Source organism: Labrus mixtus, chromosome 4, assembly GCF_963584025.1.
Source record: "Labrus mixtus chromosome 4, fLabMix1.1, whole genome shotgun sequence".
Taxonomy (NCBI): Eukaryota; Metazoa; Chordata; class Actinopteri; order Labriformes; family Labridae; genus Labrus; species Labrus mixtus.
In genome coordinates, this window is record NC_083615.1 from 23,001,876 (window position 1) to 23,028,476 (window position 26,601).

A 26,601-nucleotide genomic window follows, 5' to 3' on the forward strand; every position below is an offset into this window, starting at 1 on the left:
AGGTACTATTTCATGCAGTTACAAAGTTTTGAGGAACCCTTGTAAAAAAACTGATACAGTCCTTTCCAACAGCCCTGTTCAACAGCCTCATAGTGGCTAAACGTTTATTTTTAACATTGTTTTAGGCGATTCCAGTTCAGTTTGTGCTTTAATGCTTTGTGTTATACTGAAGGCTGTTGCTCATAATTCTTGGGCTTCAGATATATAAAATATGGTTGACTAAATGTAGCAACTATATCCCTGCAGTTTTTACCAGTGTTCAGGAAGATGCAATGAAATCACAGTTTTATGTTCTGACCTCTGGAAGCAGCACTGAAACTCTTTGATAGGCTACATAATGTTAAGTGTGATATTTTTGTAAAGTCCCAGTTATTCAGCAGGTTTAAATATATCCCTGTGTACCAATGCTCCTGTGTGTGTGTGTGTGTGTGTGTGTGTGTGTGTGTGTGTGTGTGTGTGTGTGTGTGTGTGTGTGTGTGTATGTGTGTGTTTGTAGATCAGATCTCAGAGCTGCTGAAGCCTCACAGAGTCTGTTTGGTGACTCCTGTTGTTCTGAACTTCAGTCATTCAGGTGAAAGATCAGTCAACAGGTTTATGGTGAGTGGTTTAATATGTATACAATACAATATTGAATAAGATGTTGGATAAACAAATCGTGTGCTGTTGGGAAAGTCCTGTCATCAAACACAAGACACCAATAGCAATGAAAGCTCCTAACCTGACACGATTAGACATGATTTTTTTTCTCAATGTCATTTACCACAAATTTACTGAAGCATAATAATCCTGGTGCAAAGCCTTACATCAAGTGCAACATGTTATAGCCAGGTTGCTCCTGCAGAGGGAGCTGCAGTCCGTCTGTCCCATGTTTAATGTCCTGTCTCTCCTTGTGTTTAGGTGCTGAGTCTGTGGAGAGGCTACCTGGTTATTAACAAGCACCCTGTCAGGGTAAATCACAAAACAAACAACACCACCAACATTTTGTTGATTTTATGACAAGAATTAAAATGTCTGGGTGAGATGTTAAAAAATTAATTCTGACTTTTTCAAATTGACACAAGATAAATGTGAAGGCCCAGTAAAGAGGTATACCTCTGTTCATTTTTTTTTATTTTATCAACTATTCTTTTTAAATAGAATTAACAGCAGCTTGGAACCTCGAAAACTTTTCACATATGCAGAGAAAGTCAGAGGGGAACATCTCAAAGTGATCTGGTTTTCATGGAGCAAATTTCTATCAACAATGTTCATTTTGTTTTGGTAATTGAATAAAAAATGGTGAAATAAAATGTAGGTATTTTCTTTTCTAGGAAGATCATTTCTGAGAGTCAGAGTAAAATAGTGCTTAGTGTGTTTTCAATAAGTGTCCATGTCTGTGTGCAGGTGGAGAACACTTTCAGCTACCTGGAGATTCGCTCCATCAACATTCACAGTCTCACAGAGGTAACTTGTTAAATATTCAGATCAGCCTTTTTCCTTTTTCAAATTTTTACTCAATATAACACCGTGTGCAATTTAAAACAGAGAAGAGAATATATATTTTGTAGTTTGTGATCAAATGTAAATGAACATTTCTCTACAGTCTGTGTTGAGCTGATACTAAGCATCAAACATGTCTGACATGTAGTCTGTGCTGCAGATTGTCCTGGAAGCGGAGAGGCAGACTCTTTCTTTCAGTGTCTTACATGGTGAAGATCTGGAGTCCATGGTCAGTCACATAACTGCCTCACTCAAGAGGACCTTTCCTGACTCCTCACCACTGTGAGTCTCATGGCACCACCTGCAACCAGTATCAATGCACACCAATAATTAGATAAGTTGCTAGCTAAGTTGCTAGCTAATACTATATACATTCAGAGATGGAATTGCAGTATCTATTTTTTTTTTTAGCTCAAATGCAAATGAAAAGCACTTGATTGAACAATAGGTAGTAAAAAAATAACTATCAAGGTTTTCCTACATAAAAAACTTCTGTTCATTTTTTTCTGTTATTATAATTATTGTTATTATTTAACATTGTGAGTCACTTTGTGAACTTGTTCTGTTAAAGGTGCTTTACTAAAGAAACCTAACATAGACCTATACTATAACTTACTTACTTGTGAATAAAATCCCTGCAACAAAATACATCGGTTTAGTTTTTAGTGTTAATTGAACATTGTGGAATAGGTATAACTTTAGTATTTTATTATCAAGACAATCATAAATCATCACATTAGTAGCCTGTAGGACATAATTTAAAAGACTATTCAGTAGAAAAAGCGAGTGATAAGCTTTTCTTATAGAAATTCCTTAATTAAGCCAATGGCTACTATGTTGAACTGAATAATATGATTTCAGGATCTAATTGTTAAATATGCTGAACTTTGCATACAAGAAAGTATAGACAAATGTTTATTCTTCTAAAAAGCTATTTCAAAAATGTTATAATGAATGCCTCAAAATAACTAATTCCGTTTAACACAACCTTCTTGGTCGAGCATTATCGAGGGGATGTGTCATGCAATCCCTGTCGGCGCCATAAACTAGGGTAGTGAACTGAAAGGTTTGTAAGCTAAAGTTGTGCAGTTTTTACTCTGAAAACGTGTGTGGGCTACTTGTCGTTATATTGATGTAATAATCAGGTAATGATATGTAAATTTGGTTGGTTGGTGTCAGTGGTTTAAAGGTTTTGGTAGGCTGTCGGAAATGTCAGCGGCAGTCATCTTTGTTTTTTTGGGATGGCGCGAAAATTGATACCCGCTTGGATTGGTTGGACATTCACCAAAAGGTGAAGCTTGGGAAGAAGAGCATGACAGGTTAGCAAATGCTAAGTTATAAACTAACTCTTGTGCGAGCAAAGTCAGAAAGCCGCTTCCATAAATCATGTAAACTGTGAAATAATTTTGAATAGCAAAAAAAGGCTTTGAACAGAATGCACTTGCACAAAACTTAATAATTCCTCCAGTAGATGAATGCCTACCTGTTTGTAAAAAGCATAGATATACAGTCTATGGTACAAAGTAAGAATGAACCAGACATTTCCAGTTAGCTGTGGTATAGCCACACACTACAGAATACTATTAATCTTCAGTTTCCCTCTAAGTAGCACATTCATTTACAAATAATAACCATGTTGTAATTGGTTTTGACATAAGAGATTGAGTCTTTTATGGCTGAGTGATTGAACACATAAAGTAGGCTCATTGTCTCAGACCTCTCTATTTTTGACACCTTGTTGCACACACCTGCCTTTATAACAAAAGGCAGATTTTCAGGTACTTCTGCATTGACCTCACTTTAAAGCACTTTACACTAACCCCACAGATATATTCTGCACTTGAGAAAGGAAATGCTTATTTACAGCTAACACAAATTTTCAAGGTTTTTCTTTATGAAGGCAGCATTTCAAGGTCGCTCCATACCACAATGACTGTCGAATGTGTGTCTTGTAACACCATGTCTGGCTAACGCAGTAATTTTCCCCTTCAATCCCCAGAAATCTGTTGAAGACCGTTCCTCCTGATATGCAGCAGAGACTTCTTGAGCTGACAGGTGTGATAGAAGAGCAGCTCCACAATCAGCCAGGACCCTGTGGTATGTGCTTTTTCTTAGTATAGATAAGTATAGATATTATCTATAACAGTAGATAAGGCTATTCTGTATGATCAGTGTCACTGTTAAGATGTTGGAGAAACTTTTTGACCTGTCATTTCAGTGATTCAGAGACTTTTCCAGCTACCAAACAACAATGTGTTTTTAAACAAAATTTTCAGGAGGATTTTCTGAAACCTATGCTGCTCTGTGTGATTTCAATGAGATACCATTTCGAGAAGAGATTCAGTGGGTAAGACACTACTGTAATGATACATAAAACATATGCATTGTATATCAAATAGGGCTGTCAGGATCAGTGTGTTAATCGCGATTATGCGTACATTTTTTAAAATCACATTATCACAGGCCATTTTGTCCCTTTTTGGGCACCATAGTTAATCAACTGTACCGTCTTCCAGCAGCCAGAGTGATGGAAATAATTGACACAGCTACACCTGTGAATGGCGCATTTCACTTTAAAAAAAACTCCCTCACAGATCAGTAGATTAGTCAAAAGTAATATGCACGCCCAACATTTCACTATTTTCCCCTTTAGCTATTTTCATTAACTTTTCAATCCATAGCAATGTTCTATGAACAAAAGCAGGTTTTCATCCAATCAGGAAGTCACACACACTTTGCTTAAGTTAGTACAAAATGAAAAATAAGAGCATCACAAAAAGTTTTGAAATGCAAAATATTGGAATTTCAAACGTGCAATTAAATATGAAATTAATCGCGATTAACTATTGAAATTCAGCCATTAATCACGATTCATTTTTTTTATCTTTTGACAGCCCTAATACCAAACTTTAAAATTACACTTTAGAAACGCTTTACAACAAACAAATGCAAACACTGAAGCAGTCTCTCCTGTCTTGGTAGGATGTCGACAATATCTACTACACAAACAACTTGAGACAGTTCAAGCTGCAGGACTTCAGCCACTTAGAAAGCAGGTGAGATACAGCACAGTGCTCTTTCATCCAATTTTAGTTTCATTTCTAATCTCTCCTCCACTCTCCTCTCCTCTCCTCTCCTCTCCTCTCCTCTCCTCTCCTCTCCTCTCCTCTCAGGGACTTGGCATTAGTAGTTGCAGCTCAGTCTTTCAGCCACTGGTTTTCTAAGATCTACTGCAAGGAGCTCAAACTGGTAACTCATATGATCTTATGTATCTTACTTTTTCTCTTCCCTGTCCTAGCCCACAAGAAACAGACCTACACCATGTTAAATGCTGCTTCCCATGTAAAGGCTTACTTTCCTTCCTGCAGTATATGCTAGGATTCTTTCTTTGAAAAAGGGTCTCCATGAAGGAGGACTGAAGGAGGGGGGTTTTATTTGTACACCTTTTGTCTTTCAGTATCAATAAACACTCTCTGACCATTAATATCCTTTGTGAAAGTGGAGCAGGTGGTGGCACATTTTACTGTCTACTATCCATCTTGTTACATTTTTTTGGCAGGCTCTCTTTCAAACAGACGAAACCAAAAGGAAGTTGAGATGTTGTTCAAAAATTATTAGGAAAGGTGTTTCCTCTGACTGTATCTTGTTGTCCATCTTATTAAATGATACTGCTGCCATACGTTTTATTACTGAAATTATTATTACAGTAAGACTATAATCTTACTGTAATGACACAATGTTGCCAGTTTATTATGTTCAAAAAGACAAAAATAAGTCCTGCAATCAAATAGATACTTTACTGCATTTTATGTCGTAATACAAAAAAGATGAAAGGTAGAGTATTGAGATTTATAAAAGATCTATATACGATATATTTGAAAACATCTTGACATGTCCTCTAAACTAGGAAAGTACCCAGCATATGCATTAGATTGCGAAGAGCTTGGAAGTACAGCATCAGGGCAAGTTGGATTCATTCAGCTTCGCTCTGCTAGGCTCTGAAGCAGTCATATTTGAAATTGAATGAGACATGGTACATTCAAAGGAAGATGAAGAGGTCACCCCTGACAGGTCCTTGGATTTGTGTATATTATACCTTCACACATACAGCAGTAATCTCTAGCAGTTTTATTACAACATTTCTCTGCGCTTCACAGTTTCCACACATAACACTGAAACATAAAAATGAAAATGCGTAATATCAGACTTTATCATTTGTTTCAGACTGTGTGTGTCTCTCTCTGTCCTGCTTCAGTCAGTAGACGTCCAGCAGCAGCTGACTTTCCTGCTGTCCAGATCTTCTGGTCTTGAGGAGCTGTCTCTGGAGGCCTGCGGACTCAAACCGTGAGTGTGCGTGTGAAAGTCGGTTCAGAAGGATAGATCATTTACTCAGAAAGGGAAGCGGGCACAGTTAACAATTGCTTCCCTCAATACGACTTTTAAAAGTGCATTCCAACCCACACTGGAAGACTGACTGTACTACCTGCTGAAATCTATATGAGTTTATAGTTGTGCATATTTAGATAGAGATGCTCTTTTTCTGCTCTCTATACTGATTGTCTCTTGTACATGCGTGAGTAGTGTGATCTGACACAAACCATGCTCCTGCTGTCTTTCAGTGGTCAAACGTATCACTCACTGTAAATCTTTTCAGCTAATTGTTAATGACTTTGTTGGACACTAACTCGATGACAGCCGCTACAGGCTTTAAAAATAACCATATAGAAGTATACGTTCTTGTTGCTAATGGTCCTCTTTGTGCCTGTTAGTCACATAGAGGCATCAGTATTCAGTTTTAGTCACAGGAACTTTAAGTGCGCCCCCCTAATATAATGGTAGGGGAAACACTGGTGCTACCTCATCTATAAAGAAGACTATGTCAATCTACGGAAATAACCAAATGGTCAAAGCACTGCCTGAGTTTGTCATTTTGTGTTATAATCAGCACATCTCCATCCCCAAACAACAAAATGAGTTAAGAAAAACATCCATTCAGATCAGCTATTTCACATGATTATATCTTTACATCATCCATGCATTCATGCACTGCAGTGTGTCATTGTTACTGTGCTGATTCTGGGACAGTCTTGTGTCATGTGTTGCATGGTTTCCTATTTAAGAGGATTGTGTCTCTTCAGCTGACTCATTTTATACTTACACACATGAATATCAATTTAGAAAACAATAAATCCCTCCAATATTGTGCTGTTTTTGGGCACCAGTCTGTTTTTGTTTATTTTATGAGGATTTGAATGTTTACATTTGAACAAAAGTGGAAATGGAACAAAAGACATTGAATAACAGGGTTTGTTCTAGCTGCAGGGCAGAGAATTAGATACCATTGTTCACGTGATAAATCTGGAAATGTAAGCGGGCCATTTGTGAGCCTGATATTAAGTCTGGCATACAGGACTGACTGAGATTGAGAAGTATCCTTTTATTCTGCTGCAGGGACTTTGCAATTAAGATAGCTGCTGCGCTACGGGAGAACACCTCTTCTAAACTGCAATCCATCAACCTCTCAGGAAATCCAATCGAAGACAAAGGTGGGCTTTTGAAATACATCATCATGGTAATTGGACTTGAGCTTGTATAGCGCTTTCCTTGTCTTCTGACTACTCAAAGCACTTTTTACACCGCATGTCATACCTACCCATTCACACACTGATGGTAGAGGTTGCTATGTAAAGTTACCATCAGAAGTGACTAATCCCATTCATACACATGCATACACCGTTGACAAAGCAGCAGGAGCAACTTGGGTTAAGTGTCTTTCCCAAGGACACATTGGACATGTTGCTGCAGGAGCTGGGGATCGAATCCAGAACCCTTCCAGTTGAGAGATGAACAGCCGCCCCAAACACTCGTCACACATGTTTATTAACATATATATAGTAGATTGTAGACACTTGTGTGTTTGTTCTAGGTTTAATAGCTGTCAGTCAGGAGTTTGGGAATCTACCTGAAGGACTGAAGTACATTTCTCTGTCCCGGGTGTCAGTGACTGCTAGAGGTAAGACATGACATCATATATCTCCTAGAGTAGCCTTTACATACAGATATTTCATTCCATTGAGATCACCATATGTGCTGCTCTGTTCTCTCTCCAGGCGTTGGCTGTCTAAGTCAGATGTTATCTTCCACTCAGCTGTTCTCATTGACTCTGAGTCATCTGGATCTCTCTGGTAACCCGGGCAGCCTGGTCACTGAAGATGCCATGGTACTCTCTGCTCTGTGTGTGTTTTCCATCATAAATTATCTGGATGAACTGCAGATAATGTTATTTACAGGAATGCACACAATGATACACATATTGTGGTGTGCAGAGCAATTCAAAAATGGAGCTGTGTTTTGGAAAGTATGATCCCCAGTTTAGTATTAATTATAAAAATGTATTCTCGCTGAGCATGTTTCAGCGACATGTTCTGGAATTCTGCACTGATAATTAATGTAAAGCCATGAATTCACAGCACGCATGTGCGCTGCTTTCCGTCTGTGCTGCACCCTGTTTAGCTGATCGGGCCCACCGTAGTTAATAACCGTGTTTGCACTAGAGGTGCCATGGTACGTCTCAGAGGCGTCCCAGAGCGCCACTCTTCTCTGCTTCACTAGAAATACACGCCGAGTATGACTGAAGCTCAATTTCCTCCCTAAACCCTCTGAGCCCTTTAGGACTTGAAAGTGATTTTGCTTTCTTCACAGCCATGGTGCTTATAAAAGTTCTTACTTCTATATATACATAGTGTATAAAACAGGACTAATATGCTCTCTCTCTTTCTCGCTCTCTCTTGTTTTAAATAAATAAACTTGTAAATAGAGTGTTTTTTCACCTTCCTGCTTGTTTACCGTCTCTCCCTTTTAATGTGTTTCATGGCGTTCCATTCTTGCGTGCTTCCCCTGGGATTGATATGTTTCAGGTCACAATGCGATGAACTATGGGTAATTCCCTCATGCTAAGTCTGCAGCTATGCCCACTTATAGACAGGGTGCATAAAAGGCTCAAAAAGTCTAAGACCGATCCCTCACGCACTTGACGATTCAACAGTGGGACAACGTGCATCAAAGTCAGTGAGTGTGTGAGGGTGGATATCGAGATTGTTCCCATCTTTGACGGAGTCATGTCCAGCACATGTCAAGCTGAGCAGTCTAACCCCTGAACCTCTCAGATCAAAAAACAAAACTGGTATCAGGTCCGAAAGCTGTTATAAATATGTAACAAATTATTACAGACATTATTTAACCTCTGAGCTGAGAGTCCAGGTGGATCTGTAACAGGTCTTTATGAACACAGAACGTTTATAAAGTATACTTTTGTGTTTGTGTTTGCAGTTCCTCTTCAAGTTCCTGTCCAGTACTAACTCTCTGTGTCATTTGGACCTGAGTGATACCTCCTGCCCTCTGGACACGGTCAGTCAGATAAACTTCATTTAAACACTATCTTCTGGTCGAACAAGTTTTAGGATTATCGCTTCCATCAACACTGAACTCAAAAGCTTAGCAACACGTTGTATAACATAATTTTAAGAAATGTTGAGAAGAAACATTTTGGGTGTGGGTGCTATTAGCATTGGAACTAGCAAGCTTTTTTTTTTTACAGTACTGACAGTTTAACAGACAACCCTTTCAGCAGTGTGTACATGCCATGCCAAGATATCTGGTCTGAGACATTCAAAGAAAACATGAATGTGGGTTTATAGAATTGTATCACTTGCTAATGTTATCAGAATAACATACAACGATGGTGAGGAGAGCAAAACAATTTATCCTCAGCACTTTAGTATGGCTGTGGAAACTGCCTGATAGCCTGAAGTTTGTTTTTGTCTACAATTTGGAAAACTTTTTAGTTTATTAAAAACTTTAACTATTTGTTGACTAAATAGTTAAAATAAACTAAAAACAGACTATTGTATCAAATTTGACTAATTAATAACAGAACATCACAACTTTTTGTCGTAAATGCTTGTATTTCCTGGACATAACACCCACTGATTCTGTCTTTCTTCTGAAGTTATTTGTGTCTCTGTCTGCTGGATGTTGTTACAAACTGATGCACCTGAACCTGGCCAGGAATCCTTTCAGCCACAGGTCAGCTCTGGTATTATTATTAGTCCTCAGGCCGCACAGACACTTTACTTCTCCATATCCAGTATAGTACAACAGTATGAGACCATATTGTTAACACGATAAACAGGTAACACGTTTAAACATCTTATCACTGAGACTGTTAAGGGGATATCACCATAAAAAATACAAAAAGGATACAACAGAGAGCTTTTCAGTAGTCTAAGATTTTTTTACTCTATTCCCATATCTATATTGAAAAACCAGTTGTGCCGGTATAAACTCAAAACTTACAAACCTTGGTATTTTTTTGTTTTTTTTATAGTTGGTTTGTATTTACCACCTTAGTCAAATGGTTAAAATTTGCTTGTGAAAAAATGACTACAAACACCATAGAGTAATTTGCTCTTTAATTTAAGTTTAAATACAAATGTATCTTTTGTAATTTGAAGGATGTTCTGTCATCAGTTCATTTGTTGCACATTTATTTGATGCAAATTGATCATAGAGCACCACAGGCAGACAGAAGATGCATTGAACAGCACATTTCCATAATTGTCTCATGCTCACAGATGTTAGGTATGATTCATAAAATAACTCCCAAAGAAAGCACAGCTGATGACTCTGTTCATGTCTGCTGTGTGTTTGTGTTTAGAAAGGTGCGTGAGGTGACCAAAAGCATTCAAAAGTTCTTCAGTCAGAGTTGTGAGCTGAAATATGTGAACCTGTCTGCAACCAAACTACCTCCACAAGCTCTCAGGTACGGTCAACCCTCCACTTGAAACATTTTTGATTTATTATGAATTTATGAAACTCTGAAATTCGATGTTTTATTTATTTCATTTTTTCTCAATATCTGATCTGAATACCTTCTCTGGTTTGTTTCCCAGCTTCCCAAGTTTCTGTTTGAGCTTGAATATGACATGACAAACCTTTCAATCAAGAGTTCAAGTTCTCTGTAGTCTTACAAAAAGTTTGTTCTTTCAAGAATTGGGAGGACCATTGGAAAATGTAGTTTTCAAACATGTTCATTTGAGATCATATATGTGAGCACATTTTCTGTAGACTTGCTTTTTTTTACTTCTGCCTGCAAACTCTTTTTGAAGTCTGTAGATTCAGACCCAGGTTTGCAACTCACTTCTAGGTTTTAATTATATCATTTTTCAGACAAAAGAACCATGATACATATTTTCCATCCATCCATTATCTATACCAGTTTTCCAGTTTAGGGTTGGGGGAGGCTGGGGCCAATCACAGCTGCTGTTGTATATTTTCCTGAAGTTTAATGTGTTTAATGATGTTGATTTTTATTGCTACCTAATAACCAATTTATTTTTCTTTTCTTTCCTTTGTGCACTCCCCCCAAACCTGAATGATTAAGCTCTCTTGAAATTTATTTGATTGATCAGCAAAACTCTTCTGTTTGCTTACTCAGCTAGTTCGGCTGCACACAGCTAGCTCAATTTTTCTGAACGCCTGTTCTTTATGACAGATTTGCAGAAAAATTAGCTACCACAACAACAGGTAGTGGTGGTTATGGTTAGCTAGCACTGTCAAAAAATGGTGTATTAAATAGTGTCAAAGCAAAGCTGTACATGTACAGAGTGATCATCAAGACGTTTTGTTTTTGTTTTAGGTTGTTACTGCAGGGTCTGGCAACCAACACTTGTCTCATTGGGCTGGAGCTGGACATCAGTAGCTGTGAAGTAAAATACACACACATGACAAGGACAAAACATAACTTCATTTTATGTTATGATGAGTACCAGTAAACCTTTTATTTTTGTATTCATGATTGTGTTTGTGTGTGTAGCTACGTTCAACAGGGGCCCAGGTCATACAAGAGCACATCTCTGAAGCCACCGTTATAAAAAGTCTGGATATCTCTGACAACGGTATGCTAAACCACACAGGCAAGAACATGCACACGCAATGCACACATCGACTGGTCCATTGGCCTGGACTGCTATAAGTGTTAATGGCCAAATGTTTTTCTGACATGTAACAGTGTAAGTTTGAACAGTGTTTTTCACACAATTTCCCAATTTTAGATAGAAACGTCTTATGTTGAAATTGAATGAAAGGTAGAGGAATATGCTCAGGTGTCTACAGAGACATTAAACCCAGTGAGATGTTTGAAGAGACTACATTTAAGGCACTTTAAGCAGTCTGCTAATTAAGAAACTAGTCTAAAAGTAAATTTGACCAAGAAGAGTTTTTGCCTGAACTCGAAAAAAACAGTTTCACATTAAACACATGTAAGAAAGAAGAAAAACAACCCTTTTAATCTTTGAGCAAGTCAGAAATGTACTCAGGAGCTGAACAATTGAGTGCTTATAAGCCGTTTTCACATATGCACTCCGGATAATATCTAGATAATTACAGGAGGACCGCTCTGGAGATTCTCCTGACCTAGCCGTTCACATATGCTCCTCACAGCTGGAGACTTTCCCTGTCAGAGGGGAGGGGGAGGTACGACGTGACGTAAATAAACAACGCGGAAGTAGCGGCCGAAGCGACAGAGTCCGCTACACAAATATTTGCCTTTATATCAATGCTATGTGTAATCCAGTGGAATGACAACATCCACAAAAGAGTGGAGAACAACACGAACAGAAAACATAATGCAGCCGTTTAATTACGTGCACAGAGATCGTAGTGGTCGCGTGCAGACACTTTAGGCAGTCACTGTAACCGTCACTCGGGTCCCATTGGCTCAAATTGAAATCTCCGGAGTATATGTGGCCGCGTTCAGACATCAGCTCACTCGGATTTTCTGCGGATAAAATACTAGGGGTCTGGCTGGAGAAACTCCGGGTAAGGTCAGCGCAAAAAATGCGGCTGTTTGCGTTCACATATAGCCTAAAGACCCTCCGGGTAGCCAAATATCCAGAGTTTTTCAGGAGATTTCCATATGTGTGAAAAGGGTTATTGACTGAATTGATTGAATTTTGAATAAGTTGAAGTCTTCCTACAGATTGTTGGGATGATCCTGCATACAGAGGGTTACAGTAATCTAAGCTGGTTGAGATGAGTGCACAGGCTAATTTGTAAAAGTATGAATGAGCAGAGTTTTTTTACATGTTCTTTCAATGGTAAACTGCTGTTCTGGTAATGGTAATGTTTATGTATTTTGTGCAGTCTGTTAGTTGTTAATAGGACTAAGATCTTCGGACGAAAGAGAGATTGTCAACTGTTTTATTGTCAGGGTATGAATTAAAAGATATTTATGTTTGTGGATGATTGTACTGAGCTTAAGTATGTATAGATTAAAGAGTAATGGCCCAAGGACTGACCCTTGTGGGTCCCCATATATGTTTTTTGGTTCTTTAGATTTAAAATTGCTTAGAGAGATTTAAGATCCACAGTGTCAAAGGCAGCTGGAGATCAAATAATACTAAAATTGTTGTTCTCTGATGGTCACTGTTGATCCTAAGGTCATTTATTACTTTTACAAGTGTTTATTAGTACTGTGATGTTTTCTGAAACCAGACTGGTATCTGTCACATATATTGTGATCTAAAAGATATTTGTCCTGTTGAATGTAAACAAATTTTCCAGTATTTAACTTATAATAAAAGGGAGATTGAAATTAGTCTGTAGTTGTTGATTTTTGATGGCTCTAGGTCATTTTTCTTTAGCATGGGTGTAATAACAGCACACTTCAGAGAAGAAGCAAAAATGCAGGTAGAGATCAACAATGTTTACAATGTTATCGATATGGCAGTGAGAGACATTGGAGAGACACAAGAGTTTGGTGGGGATAGACCAAGAGAACAGGTGCTAGGTTTCAGATGCTGAATTAGTGTCTCCAAACTTTCTTAAATAGGTGGGGAGAAAGTGGACATTGAGCTGAATAGTGAGAAGTCATACTGTAATATTGAAAATCCTACCTTCAGAGCATGAAGTGACTTTTTAGTGGCACTAGGTTGATTGATGGCAGAATGACTGAAATTCTCTGTGTTGTTCTCGCTATCTTTCTCTCGCTCTCTCTTTGCCTGTAGGTTTTGAGAACGACATGGTGACTCTGGTTCTGTCTGTTGGCAGATGTCGCTGTCTTCAACATCTTGCTCTGGGGAGAAACTTTGCCATGAAGTCCAGGTCTGGGTGACATAACACAGCTATATGCTTCCTTTCACATGATCTGTGAACTCTACCAACTCTCATGTAATGTGCATATCTATGTTTATGTATGTGGTGTGTACATCTTTTGCATGAATAACAGTTTCTGTCAGAGCTGGGCACACGTCTTGTCATCCGTTAACCGTTAATTATTGCAGTTAAATGTTTAATTGATTTTTAACTTAGACAATAATTAGAAAAACGATTATTGGAACATTTAACCTCCGTTTCTGCTAACGTCACTTCGATACTCAAGATGACCCTCACCAACTCAAGTCAGTTGACCCTACTTGCTCCTGACTATCCGCAGAGACTCCCCACCATGTTGTTATCTCTCTTTTTAACGGATACATCGGCATCATGTGTAATGCAGCCATGGAGGGGAGAGAAAGACCGTCCTGTTTCTACTAAGGCTCTCATTGGCTATATTAGTCTAGGAACAGTGAAGGGAAGGACCTGATTGGTCAAATTAAGTGTCAATAAAGCTCAGTTCATTAGTTAGTACAAAGAAAACAGATCAACAGTGGAGGGAAGTTTGAATCATCCGTGGATCTTTGTGGATTTATTGGATTAACTCTTTTAATAGATTTGGATCGTTGAGAACCTTTGTTGGTGCAGCAGGACTGTTTTTGTTAGAATATAATGACCGGAGGACTAGCCTAGACTGTAAGAAATCAAATCAATTTGTTGTTTGTTTGTCCGTGGCCTGACAAAAGCGTGGATTGTGGCTGCTTTGTTGGTTGGATCTTTAAATGGTTTACACGGTCAGAATCAGAAGAATCATAGTTTTCTAGCGATGTGCAGCCTGAGTGATATACACAGAACAGCAGTTGTTTACGTGACAGTGAATGTGTATTATTTACTTATTTGTGTATATTCAACACTGCAAGTGTGTAATTTAGAGTTTTCTAAGTTATCATGGCCTCTTTAAATTACCTATCTATTAACATTTTAAAAGGCGATTGTTTTGTTTGGTTTTATTAATACGACTGGTTAACTTTACTTTTAACTTCAGTTAACTAATACCAGATTAACTGATATCCAATTTACCTTGTTTTGTATGTACCCATCATTTATGAACCTCGCTCCAAGTCTTCATTGCATACATTCAGCTTCTCTAACCAGACCGCTGCTCTTTAATATACGATACACATCAACTGAGTCCATGTTCACTTTGAACCCTTCCTTTATGTATCATGTATTTCCTATTCTCTTTCATCCTTCTTTCCCTTATTCCACCCCCTTTACTTTGTGGTCTGTGTTATGATCATTTTTTTCTGGTTGGTTTAGTATGAACTCTTTCTGTCCACCAGAGCTCTCACCGATGTTCTTCATCGTATAGCCCAGCTCATTCAGGATGAAGAGTGTGTAAGTGACAATACATTTCATGTAGTTTACTCTTAGTTATTTATATAAGTGCACAATTGAATAAATGAAACACATGAAGTACTGATTTGTAATATGAGAATAATTCATCAACCAAATTCCATATTTAAGTTCATCTTCTCAATGGAAATGTATTTTTCCAAATGATGATGACTAGTATAACATTTTTTATTTTTTTATTAACCTTTATTTAACCAGATAAGAACCCATTGAGATCAGGATCTCTTTCACAAGGGTGACCTGGCCAAGAGGTCAGCAGCACATGTCAAAAGAACAGTTACAATTAAGTGACAGTATAGCTTAACAACATAGTGTTTTCAATAAAAAGAAAGTGTGGGAGCTGTGACAACAATAAAACAACAATTTAAGATTTTAAAAACACAGGCACTTTTCAATGGTCTCACGCTGTCTGTCCCTCAAGATAGAACGGAAAGCTCCAAGTGGAATAAGTTCAGGTAGTTTTAATTCAGTCTGTAGAGTATTCCATGCCGAGGGGGCAGCAAAGCTGAAAGCTCTTTTTCCTGATTCAGTCCTTACCCGAGGAACAGATAGAACAAGTGTAGTACAAGAACGCAAGGCATAGCGACTGCTTGTTCGCCGCAATAAAGCACACAAATATAAAGGAATCAAGCCTAAAAGAGCCTTATAAATTAGGGTCAGCCAAAATGCTAACATGTCTTCTATATTTGTGTGTGTGTGTGTGTGTGTGTGTGTGTGTGTAGCCCCTGCAGTCTCTCTCGCTGTGTGACTCCAGGCTTAAGACGGGGATAAACATCCTGCTGAGTGCTCTGGGCGGCCATGCTGCTCTGGCTGAGGTCGACATCAGTGGGAACAGCATTGGAGACACTGGAGCCAAAATGTTGGCCAAAGCTCTGATGAGTAACACCAGACTGAGGTGAACACACAGTGTGGTGTCTGCAGCAACATGTTGTCATGGAAACAATTTGACGTTATAGCTGAACACACTAAAAAGGTTTTTTTTCTCTATATGACATCATTACGTTATCTGAAAATAACATTCAGTTACTACATTCATAACTCAAATTATGTATAGCTGCAGCCTTACATGAATTTAAATGTGACACAATTAAACAGAGACCTCATCATCTATATGGTGTATTGCCTATTGAAGCTAGAATCAGTCTTAAGGAATGAGGTGTAGTTTCTGTAGAATCTGTCCGATCTGATCTTCCAGGGGACACTTATAATAATTTCTAATAATAACTAATAATTTTTAAATTGAATGACAGAGTTTTGCATTTTCCCCAAAACATGAAGTGAACTCTGTTTCTCTCTTTCAAGACGTCTAGCATGGGACAGAAACAACGTGACTGCCAGAGGCTTCAAGGATGTGGCTGATGCCTTAGAGTGGTAATTTAACACACATTTACTCTCAAGTCCTTTGTATCTACACATAAGCCAAGGTGTACCTACATCCACAACAAGTAAAAGGTTCATTAATCCTGAAAAGCTAGCTAAGAGTTTTCTGCACTTATTTACTAACATGAATGAATGAATCTTTATTTTCCTGTTTTATGGGATTATTCAGATACATTTAAATAAAACATTTCCTAGTGCCATCACACTGACACAAAATGAATATAGTTAATAATTCAATAGAAAAAACACTGGTTTAACTCAAAGAAATGCCTCATACAAAAAGAGAAAGCAAGAGGGGCGGGAGCAGTGCTAACATGCTGTTTATATACTTTTTATGTCAGGCTCATTTGCTGGCTTAATTACTTAATGAACACCTTGAAAAATGTTGCTAACAAACATGTGTACAGCCTGCTCAACTAAAAATAATCTAGGCAAAGGATTACAAACCTCAATGGAGTAACTACTGTGAAATAGTCATGTTACAGAGCCTCAAATTCACTACATATTTTACTTTTGATCCCCATTACAAGTAAAAACAAATCTTCAGTACATCTGGGCCAAAGCCCTTATCAACATTTTTTAATAAAATACTATCCACAATTGATACGGGCTGAGTGTCTACAGATGATCAAGCGGCTCAGTGATTGCTTTAACATAAATGCAAACACAGCTCACAGGTGGTCACAACCTGACGTTTACTAGGTTTACAGTTTTATTATGTCCACTAGCTTAGTTCAGTCTGTTAGAATGCAAACATTTCCTAAATAGCACTGGGCTCAAAATACAGCTCAGGGACATTTGAATGTCAAGTGAAGTGTGTTGAGCATGTTGTTGTGTGTTTTACAGGAACTTCACTCTGCAGCAGGTGTGTCTCCCGCTGGCTGACATCACGCAGAGTTACCGTAGCGACCCTGACAGAACAAGTGAGGCCCTGCACAAGGTCAGAGTTATAGCACTTTATCAGTGTGCTAAAAAGTATGACTATCAATAAAGTTTATTTTACTGCAGTGTGAAATTTAAAAAATCGGAATGACAGACTGTGCAAAGTATGCATCTGCCATATCTCACATTTTGTTTCTTGAGCTAGCCTTCCTGTCTCAGTGAGAAGTTTACCATAAATAACTTTTGGTTTCTCTTGTTTTTCATGAAACTGTTGAGTTGAATGTTTAGTAATTATGTTTTGATGTGTGTGTGTTTGTGTGCATGGACAGATTCAGAGGTGTTTAGACAGAAATAACCAGAGACCAAGTGAACGAGTGGAATTTCAGCAAACGTTGAGAGCTCAACACTCCGAAAAGGTAAGAACAAAAATATGATGTGTACTATGGTCTTTTTACAATAATAGTAAAGAAATTATGCATATTTACCGTAAAATCCGGTGTATAAGACGCACTTTTAATACCTATTTTTACGTCTTAATAGTTGGCTGCATCTTATACACTGGTGCTACCAATATACCAGTATAAAATACTGAAACACGCGGCACCATTACAGCGGGTGCAGCTGCCACTAACTGCGACCTGACGTGATTAAAAACCCATCCCCATTCATTGTGTATTGAAAGCTGAGTGCACGCTGTGCTGTGCTGTGCTGGGAAAGACGGCGACACAGACCAGTCTGGCTGCGCGATCTTTTCTCCCTCACGAGGTCATAATCATGCATTTATAGTAAACAGTGGTATATTGTTCCGTAAATAAACCTTGTGTAGTGTTCTTTTGATTGAAAGACTCCTATATTAAAGTTAAAGAGTGACCAGCGGAGTCGGGCAGCGCAGCTCGCAAGATAGGAGTCTGTGTCTCACCCATGGTCTCAACATTCCCTGCAGGCTGAGAGCTCAACTACCGTACTGTAGCTAGTAGGAATAGAAGACATATAATAATAATAATAATAATAATAATAATAATAAAATAAGATTGTTTTTTGTTTTATTAGAGAGACAGGACACTGAACAGATGGTGGAGAGTGGGAAATGAAATGCAGTGAAGGAGTCACAGGTCGAACCCGAACCAGTGCTGCCTGCTTCGAGGGCTGTAGCCTCTGAACATGGGGCTTGCTAAATAACCACAGTGCCCAAAATATTTTTAAAATTTGGTCATCAATGTGAAACATTTAATTTGGATTGAACTTTCTAATATTCTGCACTCGGTTATCCCACAGAAGTTTATTAAGGGAAGAGTAAAAGAGAACTATTGATAAGATACAGATTCAGTTTGGCTTACTTCCACTTTTTCCGCTTTCCTTCTATGGAAAAACTGTATCCTAACAGAGTGGAAGATAGTGAAACAAAAGGATCCAGTGTGTGGAGTATTGCACATTACATTTTTCAGAAACTATACTGCTCTGTTACATTTTTTGTTTCATTCTGTATCTTCAGCTGTGTCTGTTCCCTTGTGTTCAATTGTAGTTGGTCCAAGGTTTGTGTAGGCAGTTGGAAGACAGCATTCAACGTGTAAACCACTGCGACACTCAGCAGGTCCAGGCTGACATCCTGAATGCATACGAGGTGCTGCACAATTCCAGGGAGTCCATTAAGGTACAGGCTGCTCAGATGGGTTTTGATCATCTCTATGATTTATGTCATTATAGGCAACAAATCATTAGTATTATACACTGTTTTGGTTAATTACTGTGTTTATCAATGATAATGTGGTGAGAGGGAAAGAATGATCGAAATATATCTCAATATGATATCCTCCAGTGCAAGGTCACTACCATCATGGCCTCAATTAGGAACATATAGTTCTATGAACACCTCTGTTGTGGGTAGAACATGTGGCAGAGCTGCTGTACTGGATTGTATCTGATGGATGTACATATAAATAATGTTTTTGCTACTAATGTGTTGTTGTTGTTGTTGTTTTTTTATTATCTTTGTACAGCTGCTCCCCTCTCTGTATGAGGCAGGGAGGACGTGCACCTCTGATGGAGACATGGTGAACTGCATCCTCAATGATGCTGCTACAGCACTGACTAATGAGTTCAATAGAAGCATACAGGTACACGGTTGAATATACCTACTGTGTGACTAAGCATACTGGGTCAATTACAGGGTTGAATCACTGAACTATATGATAGGTAATGTTAATGTAATCAGAAAGTACAGAGCGTTGAACTGATAAACAGGGTTCAAATCAGAACTGAAGTTCTTGTGTTTCATGCATTGTTTGGTGAACAGTGATTCACTTGTTTTGTATGTGTAGACTGGCTCAGTTGGTTTTATTTAATCATGAGTTAGCTTGGTGTTAAGCTTCACTTTTAGTGTCATGCAGGGCTTGAACTCCTGTCAAAAGAATGGTATCCTTTTGTGCGGTTGTGCAAGAATTACACACGGTGATCGGGCCGTCCTTTGGACATGGGAGAGACACCATTCTCCCTGTTGAATGTTATCGTGTTATCAAATCAACCTTTGAAACAACTATTTTAAAGGCAGAATATGCGATTTTTCACACTTAAATGTAGCAGAAATCAAATACCGGTGTATCCTCTGAAAATAACTGTGTGAGTCATGACTGTCTACAATGAGTGTGACACCCGAGTCCCACTGTCTGTGACGCTTCCGAGTTTTCCGAGCTTTCTGAGTCCGGCTGGCCGGCTCATCCCCTCGCATATAAAAGTTGTTTAATTGAGGGACTAGAGAAAAGAAGAATAACATACTGTACTAACTGCTTAACTGAGTTTCTAGAACACGGTGTGAAGATACGAGCATAATAAAGGTCACTAGCATTAGCATGCTAACACAACAATGCAGCGCGAGTTGTTTTGGTTTCATGCTGGTGCTCAAGAGTGACATCTGCTGGATCAAATAATCGCATATTCTGCCTGTAAGGTGGTAAAGTAACATTTTGTTGCTCCAATATCACAGGAGGTATTCCTGGCTGAACCTCCAAAATAACAGAACATTTTCAGTGCTGCTCATTTCCCATTTTGAACTGTGTCATATTTAATAATGCATTTAACCCCCACTGTGTTGCAGGAGTTGGCTCAAGGCCTGACGAGGAGTGCAGAGGCAGTGTGTCCAAGGGTTGTTCAGCGGTCGAGTGTGTGCGAGAGTCTTTCAGAGTGTGTGTCCAAAAAAGTCAGACAGACGCACACATTCCTGACAAGCACCCTGCTGAAGCACACAGGGCCAATCATCAGCAACAGACTGAGGTAGTGACATTTATGTAAGACAGTGTCCTTCCAGTCCGTTTAATTAACCTCATTTACACCGTGTAATCACATTAGACATTGTCTGAGCTAACTCTCTGATAAAAAGCTTGTGAATGAGAGGATAGTGAGCAGGACATGTAGTGGTAACCATGAAACACTGGTCATAGTATATCAATTTACAGCTCATTTATTCAGGCTTTCAGATTAGGTACCTTTGTTGACCAGTTTAAGGAATTCATTATATACTTAAAATGTCCTTTTGAAACCACAACGTAACGCTAGCAGAATCCAGCTTCCCTTTGAAACGTAGGAAACATAAAGCTAAGGCAGTCTATCTGTCATCCGAGATTCATGCGATATTATCTAAAGACATGCTGCTGCCTCATCCCTCAAACCACAAGTTTATACCTCTGCCCTCAGAAATATTACTAAGGATCACTATGACACTAACCATTGTATTCTGAATAACATGGCTGGTTGGTCTCCTCTGGCCTACAACTGCATCTTTTCATCTCTAAAAACCTTGATTATTCACTTCTCTACATAACACCTTTTCTGGATTAGACCCCAGACCCCATAAAAACACTTACTGCTTTATGATGATTTGTAACTTAGAAAATCTGCCTTTGTAAAATATCTTGGAGTGGAACAAGTTAAGCCATAGAACCGTATGTATATCAATTACCCAATATTATGAAACTAATTGATTCTCTCAAACCAGCACTCTCCAATTTGCTGTAATCACTCTTCTGTATTTCCTGTGTTCTCTGTTCATGCAGCGAACTGAAAAAAACTCTGAGTGTCTCTCTGGCTGAAAGCATCATTGAACAGGTTCTGCAGGATCTGACAACATCACAGGACAAAATGGTAAATGTGTGGTAAATGGAAAATAGGCAAACGTTGACACTTTGCTGCACTTCCACCTTGTCCCTGGCTCAATCCGCTGTCAATGTTAAAATCTTTTTTTTTTTTTTATATCTCTGCGAGTCTTGAGCCGAGATTGGAACAGGATGTGATGAGCCTAGCTTAGCACAAGAACCGAGAACAAGGGAAACCATAAGTCCTTTTAAAGATGTATTCATAGCTTGTGGCGGTACACACTTATGGAACTGCCCAGCGGGCAAGAAAGGCTTCCTACTGCTGTACACTACAGAGTAATGATCAGTCTCAGTTTCCACCTACCATTACGTGTTTTACATAGTTTTATTTTTTAAATGGAAGACAGTTGTTATTCAGTTTGATGCACTAACAGACGAGGAGACAAGCCAGGGGTGTACTACACCATTTGATCTGAGAGAGAAAACCCAACGAGGACGAGATTGTTAAATTAATGATACTAAACGCTTCGCTATCTCTTGAGCGGACAAAAAAAAACAACTTCTTATCCTGCTATTAATTATTGTGTTACTTGATCCGAATATTCCAGCCTTTTAAATAACATTACTGCCCCAGAACACTGTATGAAAGTCACAGCTGACAGTGATCCTGATACTGTCGTTAGCTAACATTAACTTCCTAATGTTTGCTAATTAGCACACACTTAAGCTTTGATGATGAATTTCTTGCCCTGCCAGCTGTCACTTACAGCCCTTCACTTCCCAAACGGCAGCATCATTGACCCAGCCACATTGAAAATAAACTAAGCTGTCCGTACTTTTGTTGATGTACAGTGTAAGCGGAAGGATTCTCCACTATGTATAAGTAAACCTCAACGAATTGAAGTTACATTTATTAAGTAAGTAAATAGAGAAAGAACATTTAAAGCCTGTGCTGCAGCTGTGGAAGCCGATACTTTTAACCATAACCACGCTGGTCACATGACCGAAAGCTTTGAATCATTTCTAAACGTAATGCTGTATACCTTCTTAAGTATTGGACTATGACATTTTACATTTTCTTATCATGCAGCCTTTTTGGAAATATCTTGATTATTTTTACCACATATCATTTTAACTTACACTTTGTGTATATTTGAAATGCTGTGCTCATAGCTGAATACATTTGTCTTTGTTTACCGTTTAGGATTGCTTTATAAAAGAAAACTCATGCAATACTCAGAAAATCAACATCCCAGAGCTGCGACTGGTTGAAAGTGATTTCCCAACAGATGACGTTAGTGACTCACACCCATCTATGCATCAGTCCTTTTTAGTCATTAACTCCGTAATGTATATGTTGGATTTTCTATTTTTGTTATTCCTCTGACTCTGCTCATCATCAGTACAGTCCAGCAATTTGGAGAAACAACCTGAGGCCTGCACCTTCAATTAAGAGTAAGACAAAAACAATATCACAATGAGATCCAATCATTTCTGTCTTTCTCTCTCCCTCTGTCTCAATCTTACCTCACTCCACTTCAGGTCAGCTCATCTGCATATATGTGCCTTTGCTTTCCTTGAAAGAGCCATCTAATGACAAACATTGGTATCGACCAATACTTTATCCTGTTGACAGACTAAGGAAAATAACTTGTCACGGACATACATCAGTAGCTGATGTGTATCAACAATTTAATACTGGCAGGCTGCACTTGAAGAATTATTAAGACATGATGACATACCAGTATCATTGTTATGGGAATCCCAAATGGGCTCAACTATTACTTAAACGTTGGTATTGGTTCTGATTTTTACAATCACAGTCAGTTCTCTCCTGATATTACTGTTTTGATTTCAAGTAGCTCATGTACTTGTAGATTGATTCCCCTATTCTCTAACAACAATTACTGTATATTCTGCATTAAGTTAAGTATATAAGTTAAGAACACATCTACTGAAGAGGCAGGAATACAATAATGGGCTCTATTAGCTACTTACACAGTCGGGCTTAAAAATTTCAAATGCATCTTTTGGAAACTAGGAAGGACTGTTGCACTGTTTCATGTAAGATAGGGCAACGCTTATTACATACATTAACAGAGAATGAATGATTTAATAATATTTCTTAAACAATTTGACAGAATCTTTTTAAAGTTATGTCTTATTAAGACATTTCAAGAGCTCTTATCAGTCATTTGAGATAGGAGCTGTTTTTTTTTCTCTACGCACACTGACACATTCAAACCAAATTGTCGGATTCATTGAGAAAATATCATGAAGATGACAATGGAATAACTAATTTAACCAAATTAAGGTTATTCAAAAGACATGTGAATGTAAACTTATGAGTCAAACATCTGTATTTAACCTTAATTATCTTGCTTCATTTTGTTCTGTTTTTAACCAAATACATTTGTATTTTATTAAGTATCACAATAGCTGTGTGTTCTTTTTTAAGTAGCCTGGGTATGAAATAGTATTCATGATGGAATAAATGAATATGATGGTATTAAATTGTCATCATCATACTCAAATCTGTTCTGCTACTACATGTCTGAGCGCAGATATAGGTCCTAACCTGCTGGCATCTACTTTGTCTTGTTCCTTTGTGTCTGCATGTGTGCTGTGCCATTATGAACCACTCTATGGCAGACAGCTCTGTTTGGCTAATTGGAGCATGGCCTGTTTACTTTCACACCAGTGACTTCCACCATGGAGGAGATGGGGAGAAGATGGAGGAGGGGAGGATGAGGGAAGAGGGGGGAAACACGAGGGGGATTTGGGGGTGGCCCAGCTAAAACCCCCAACCCCCGCTCCCATTGTTTGATATCGAATATTTAGCTTTGAAAGAAGGCATGATACAACAAAATACATACAAATAATGATTGTGTGTTCCTGTTTGCTTGTGTTTGGCAGATGTAGGTCAAAAAAGAATTAGGTCAGTTTTATGAAGCATCTTTATAAACAATAACATTTATTAATGAACTTGCATGGTAATGCCTCTCAAAATAAACCATCAACTGTAAGTTAGATAATAAAAAAAGGATTAACCCTTTCAGATTCTACCTTGTGCTGTGTGTATGACTGAGTTAACTTCATGTGGCAGGCTGAAAAGTGTGCAGCACAGTGCAACTGCAGCATCCATCTGCTGCTCTGCCTCTTCTCTGCATTTCTGAGCTTAACTGATTATTTTTCTCTTGTATGCTCTGTCCTCCTTTTATGCTCCCTCTTTATTTCTCTCTACTTACCTTCCTTCACATTTTTATTCTCTCCATCCCACCATGTCTTCCCTTTATTGTTCAGGTCTCCCTGCCCTACATATATACAGTATATATACCTAGAGTACAGCACATGCCATTAAAAATGATACTTTGCAGGGTCTTGATTCCCCATATTTCCCATCCTTCCTCCCTCTGTCCTTCTTTTATCCTCCCTCCTTTTGCCTCCCCTCTCATCGGTCATGTTATTCACTCTCAGGTCTCCTGGATGCTGACTGGGAGCAGCAAATGAGGGACAGAGCAGGAGAGCGAGAGGAAGGGGGAGGAGGAAGGGGTGGCCTCCCTAGGTTACCCACAGCAACCACCCTGTCAGTCACAGACTCAAGACACTCCCCTTCCACTTCCCCGCCCCCATCCCCCTCAGGATGGAGGGGGAGGAGGCGGGGGGAGGGGGAGGTGGCGGCAGTGGATGCTGCAGCAGCAATATCAGGAGCAAGAGGAGCATCGTTGATTCCCTCTCGCGGTCTTCCCCTCTTTTACTCCATCTCCGCTCGAGCTCCAGAGAAGGAGGCTGCCGGCCACGGAGGCTTATTTAGAAGAGAGGCTTCCAGCCCAGGCCCTCTCCCCGGCTCTGGATCCCCTGCTTCTCCCATGGAGCCTCTACCCACCCAGGGCCAGACTCTAAGGCACTACACCGCCTCCCGACCGCGGCCACGACGCACACACACACAGCCCCCCTCCTTCAGGCCTCAGGTAAGAACACATACATGAACACCAACCACCAATGACACATAGACACACACAAACACACATACATACATTTATGTTCATGCAGAAATTACCTCAATTTGCATTTTTGCATACCACAGTCATTTGCATACAAAATGTGCTTTTTGAAGACATCTCTCTCAGTGAAATACGGCCACTCTGAAAGGTACTAACGGGATGCGGGGACAGAAAGATGAGAGACGGAAGGGAAGTATGGGAAGGATAGATGGATGTATAGCGAGAAGGGAGATGAAGCAGGAAGCTAATTGCATGACTATGGAGAGATCCCAGAGGAAAGAACGATGGAAAAGGAGAATACAAAGTAATACATTAAGAAAAAAAAGACGACAGAGTAAAGAGAGGAGGGAATAAATGCATCAAAATCTATCTATCTATCTATCTATCTATCCATCTATCTATCTATCTATCTAAATTATTTTCTATAATGCTGTAGTAGTAATGGTAGCCATCTTTATCTTTGCATTCTATTTCTACATGAAGTCGTGCTCAGCGTGTGCGTGTGTGTGTGTGTGTGTGTGTGTGTGTGTGTGTGTGTGTGAGCGAGCGAGCGAGCGAGCGAGAGAGAGAGAGATAGATAGAATAGGCACATGCATTTTGGGAGTGGTGTTCCCTGGGTTGTTCCCAGTGCTGATTTCTCTCTCTCTTTCTCTCTCTCCTGGGAATGCTTTCACTAACTCAATTATTCATGTTTTCCCATTAATGGGGGTCTCTTTCTCTGTGCTGTCAGTGTGTTAATAGAAACAGAGGATTTCTCTTCATAAGTACTGACCTTGTATAGGTGTAAATTGTTTGACTTCTGTTTTTGACACATTTGTGGTTTGCAGGTGTCACTTTAAGGTTGTCATATTTCTTAGGCTAAGCTACATTACTTATAGATGATGTGTGAATGGAATAGATTGGTCAATCCTATGATTTAGCATTGAGAGAATGTGGGTCTTCAGTGCTTTGATTTTAATCATGTGTTCAGAAATGACCAGGAATACTTTACTGTTAATTTATCTTAGCTATTAAAGATTAGTATATTATGTAATGACACTAAAATGTATTATTATAAAAACGTTTGTAAGTAGTTGGATCATTAAATAGGATTTTTTTTCCGGAAATGTATTAAGAAACGTCAAACAAAATGAAATATTGTTAAAATTATATTTTGATAAAGGTAAAAGAGTTTGATTTGAATGGGCTACCAACACTAGCGT

The 26,601-nt window shown here is 38.8% G+C and overlaps 1 protein-coding gene across 1 annotated transcript in view; it reads left to right on the forward strand.

The window, feature by feature from the left end:
* Positions 1-26,601, forward strand: part of carmil2 (capping protein regulator and myosin 1 linker 2) — a 47,637-nt gene that overhangs the window by 472 nt on the left and 20,564 nt on the right. Inside the window, exons 2-31 of the mRNA XM_061036443.1 lie at positions 497-597; positions 898-948; positions 1,384-1,443; positions 1,640-1,761; positions 3,479-3,576; positions 3,756-3,826; positions 4,462-4,535; positions 4,653-4,728; positions 5,735-5,823; positions 6,931-7,025; positions 7,406-7,492; positions 7,590-7,699; positions 8,809-8,886; positions 9,488-9,564; positions 10,196-10,300; positions 11,177-11,246; positions 11,354-11,435; positions 13,545-13,641; positions 14,976-15,030; positions 15,771-15,943; positions 16,351-16,419; positions 17,275-17,368; positions 17,640-17,726; positions 18,833-18,961; positions 19,308-19,424; positions 20,402-20,577; positions 21,357-21,444; positions 22,600-22,689; positions 22,799-22,850; positions 24,873-25,366. Of these exons, the coding sequence (XP_060892426.1) occupies positions 497-597; positions 898-948; positions 1,384-1,443; positions 1,640-1,761; positions 3,479-3,576; positions 3,756-3,826; positions 4,462-4,535; positions 4,653-4,728; positions 5,735-5,823; positions 6,931-7,025; positions 7,406-7,492; positions 7,590-7,699; positions 8,809-8,886; positions 9,488-9,564; positions 10,196-10,300; positions 11,177-11,246; positions 11,354-11,435; positions 13,545-13,641; positions 14,976-15,030; positions 15,771-15,943; positions 16,351-16,419; positions 17,275-17,368; positions 17,640-17,726; positions 18,833-18,961; positions 19,308-19,424; positions 20,402-20,577; positions 21,357-21,444; positions 22,600-22,689; positions 22,799-22,850; positions 24,873-25,366 (3,167 nt within the window). The remainder of the gene's footprint in view (positions 1-496; positions 598-897; positions 949-1,383; positions 1,444-1,639; positions 1,762-3,478; positions 3,577-3,755; positions 3,827-4,461; positions 4,536-4,652; positions 4,729-5,734; positions 5,824-6,930; positions 7,026-7,405; positions 7,493-7,589; positions 7,700-8,808; positions 8,887-9,487; positions 9,565-10,195; positions 10,301-11,176; positions 11,247-11,353; positions 11,436-13,544; positions 13,642-14,975; positions 15,031-15,770; positions 15,944-16,350; positions 16,420-17,274; positions 17,369-17,639; positions 17,727-18,832; positions 18,962-19,307; positions 19,425-20,401; positions 20,578-21,356; positions 21,445-22,599; positions 22,690-22,798; positions 22,851-24,872; positions 25,367-26,601) is intronic.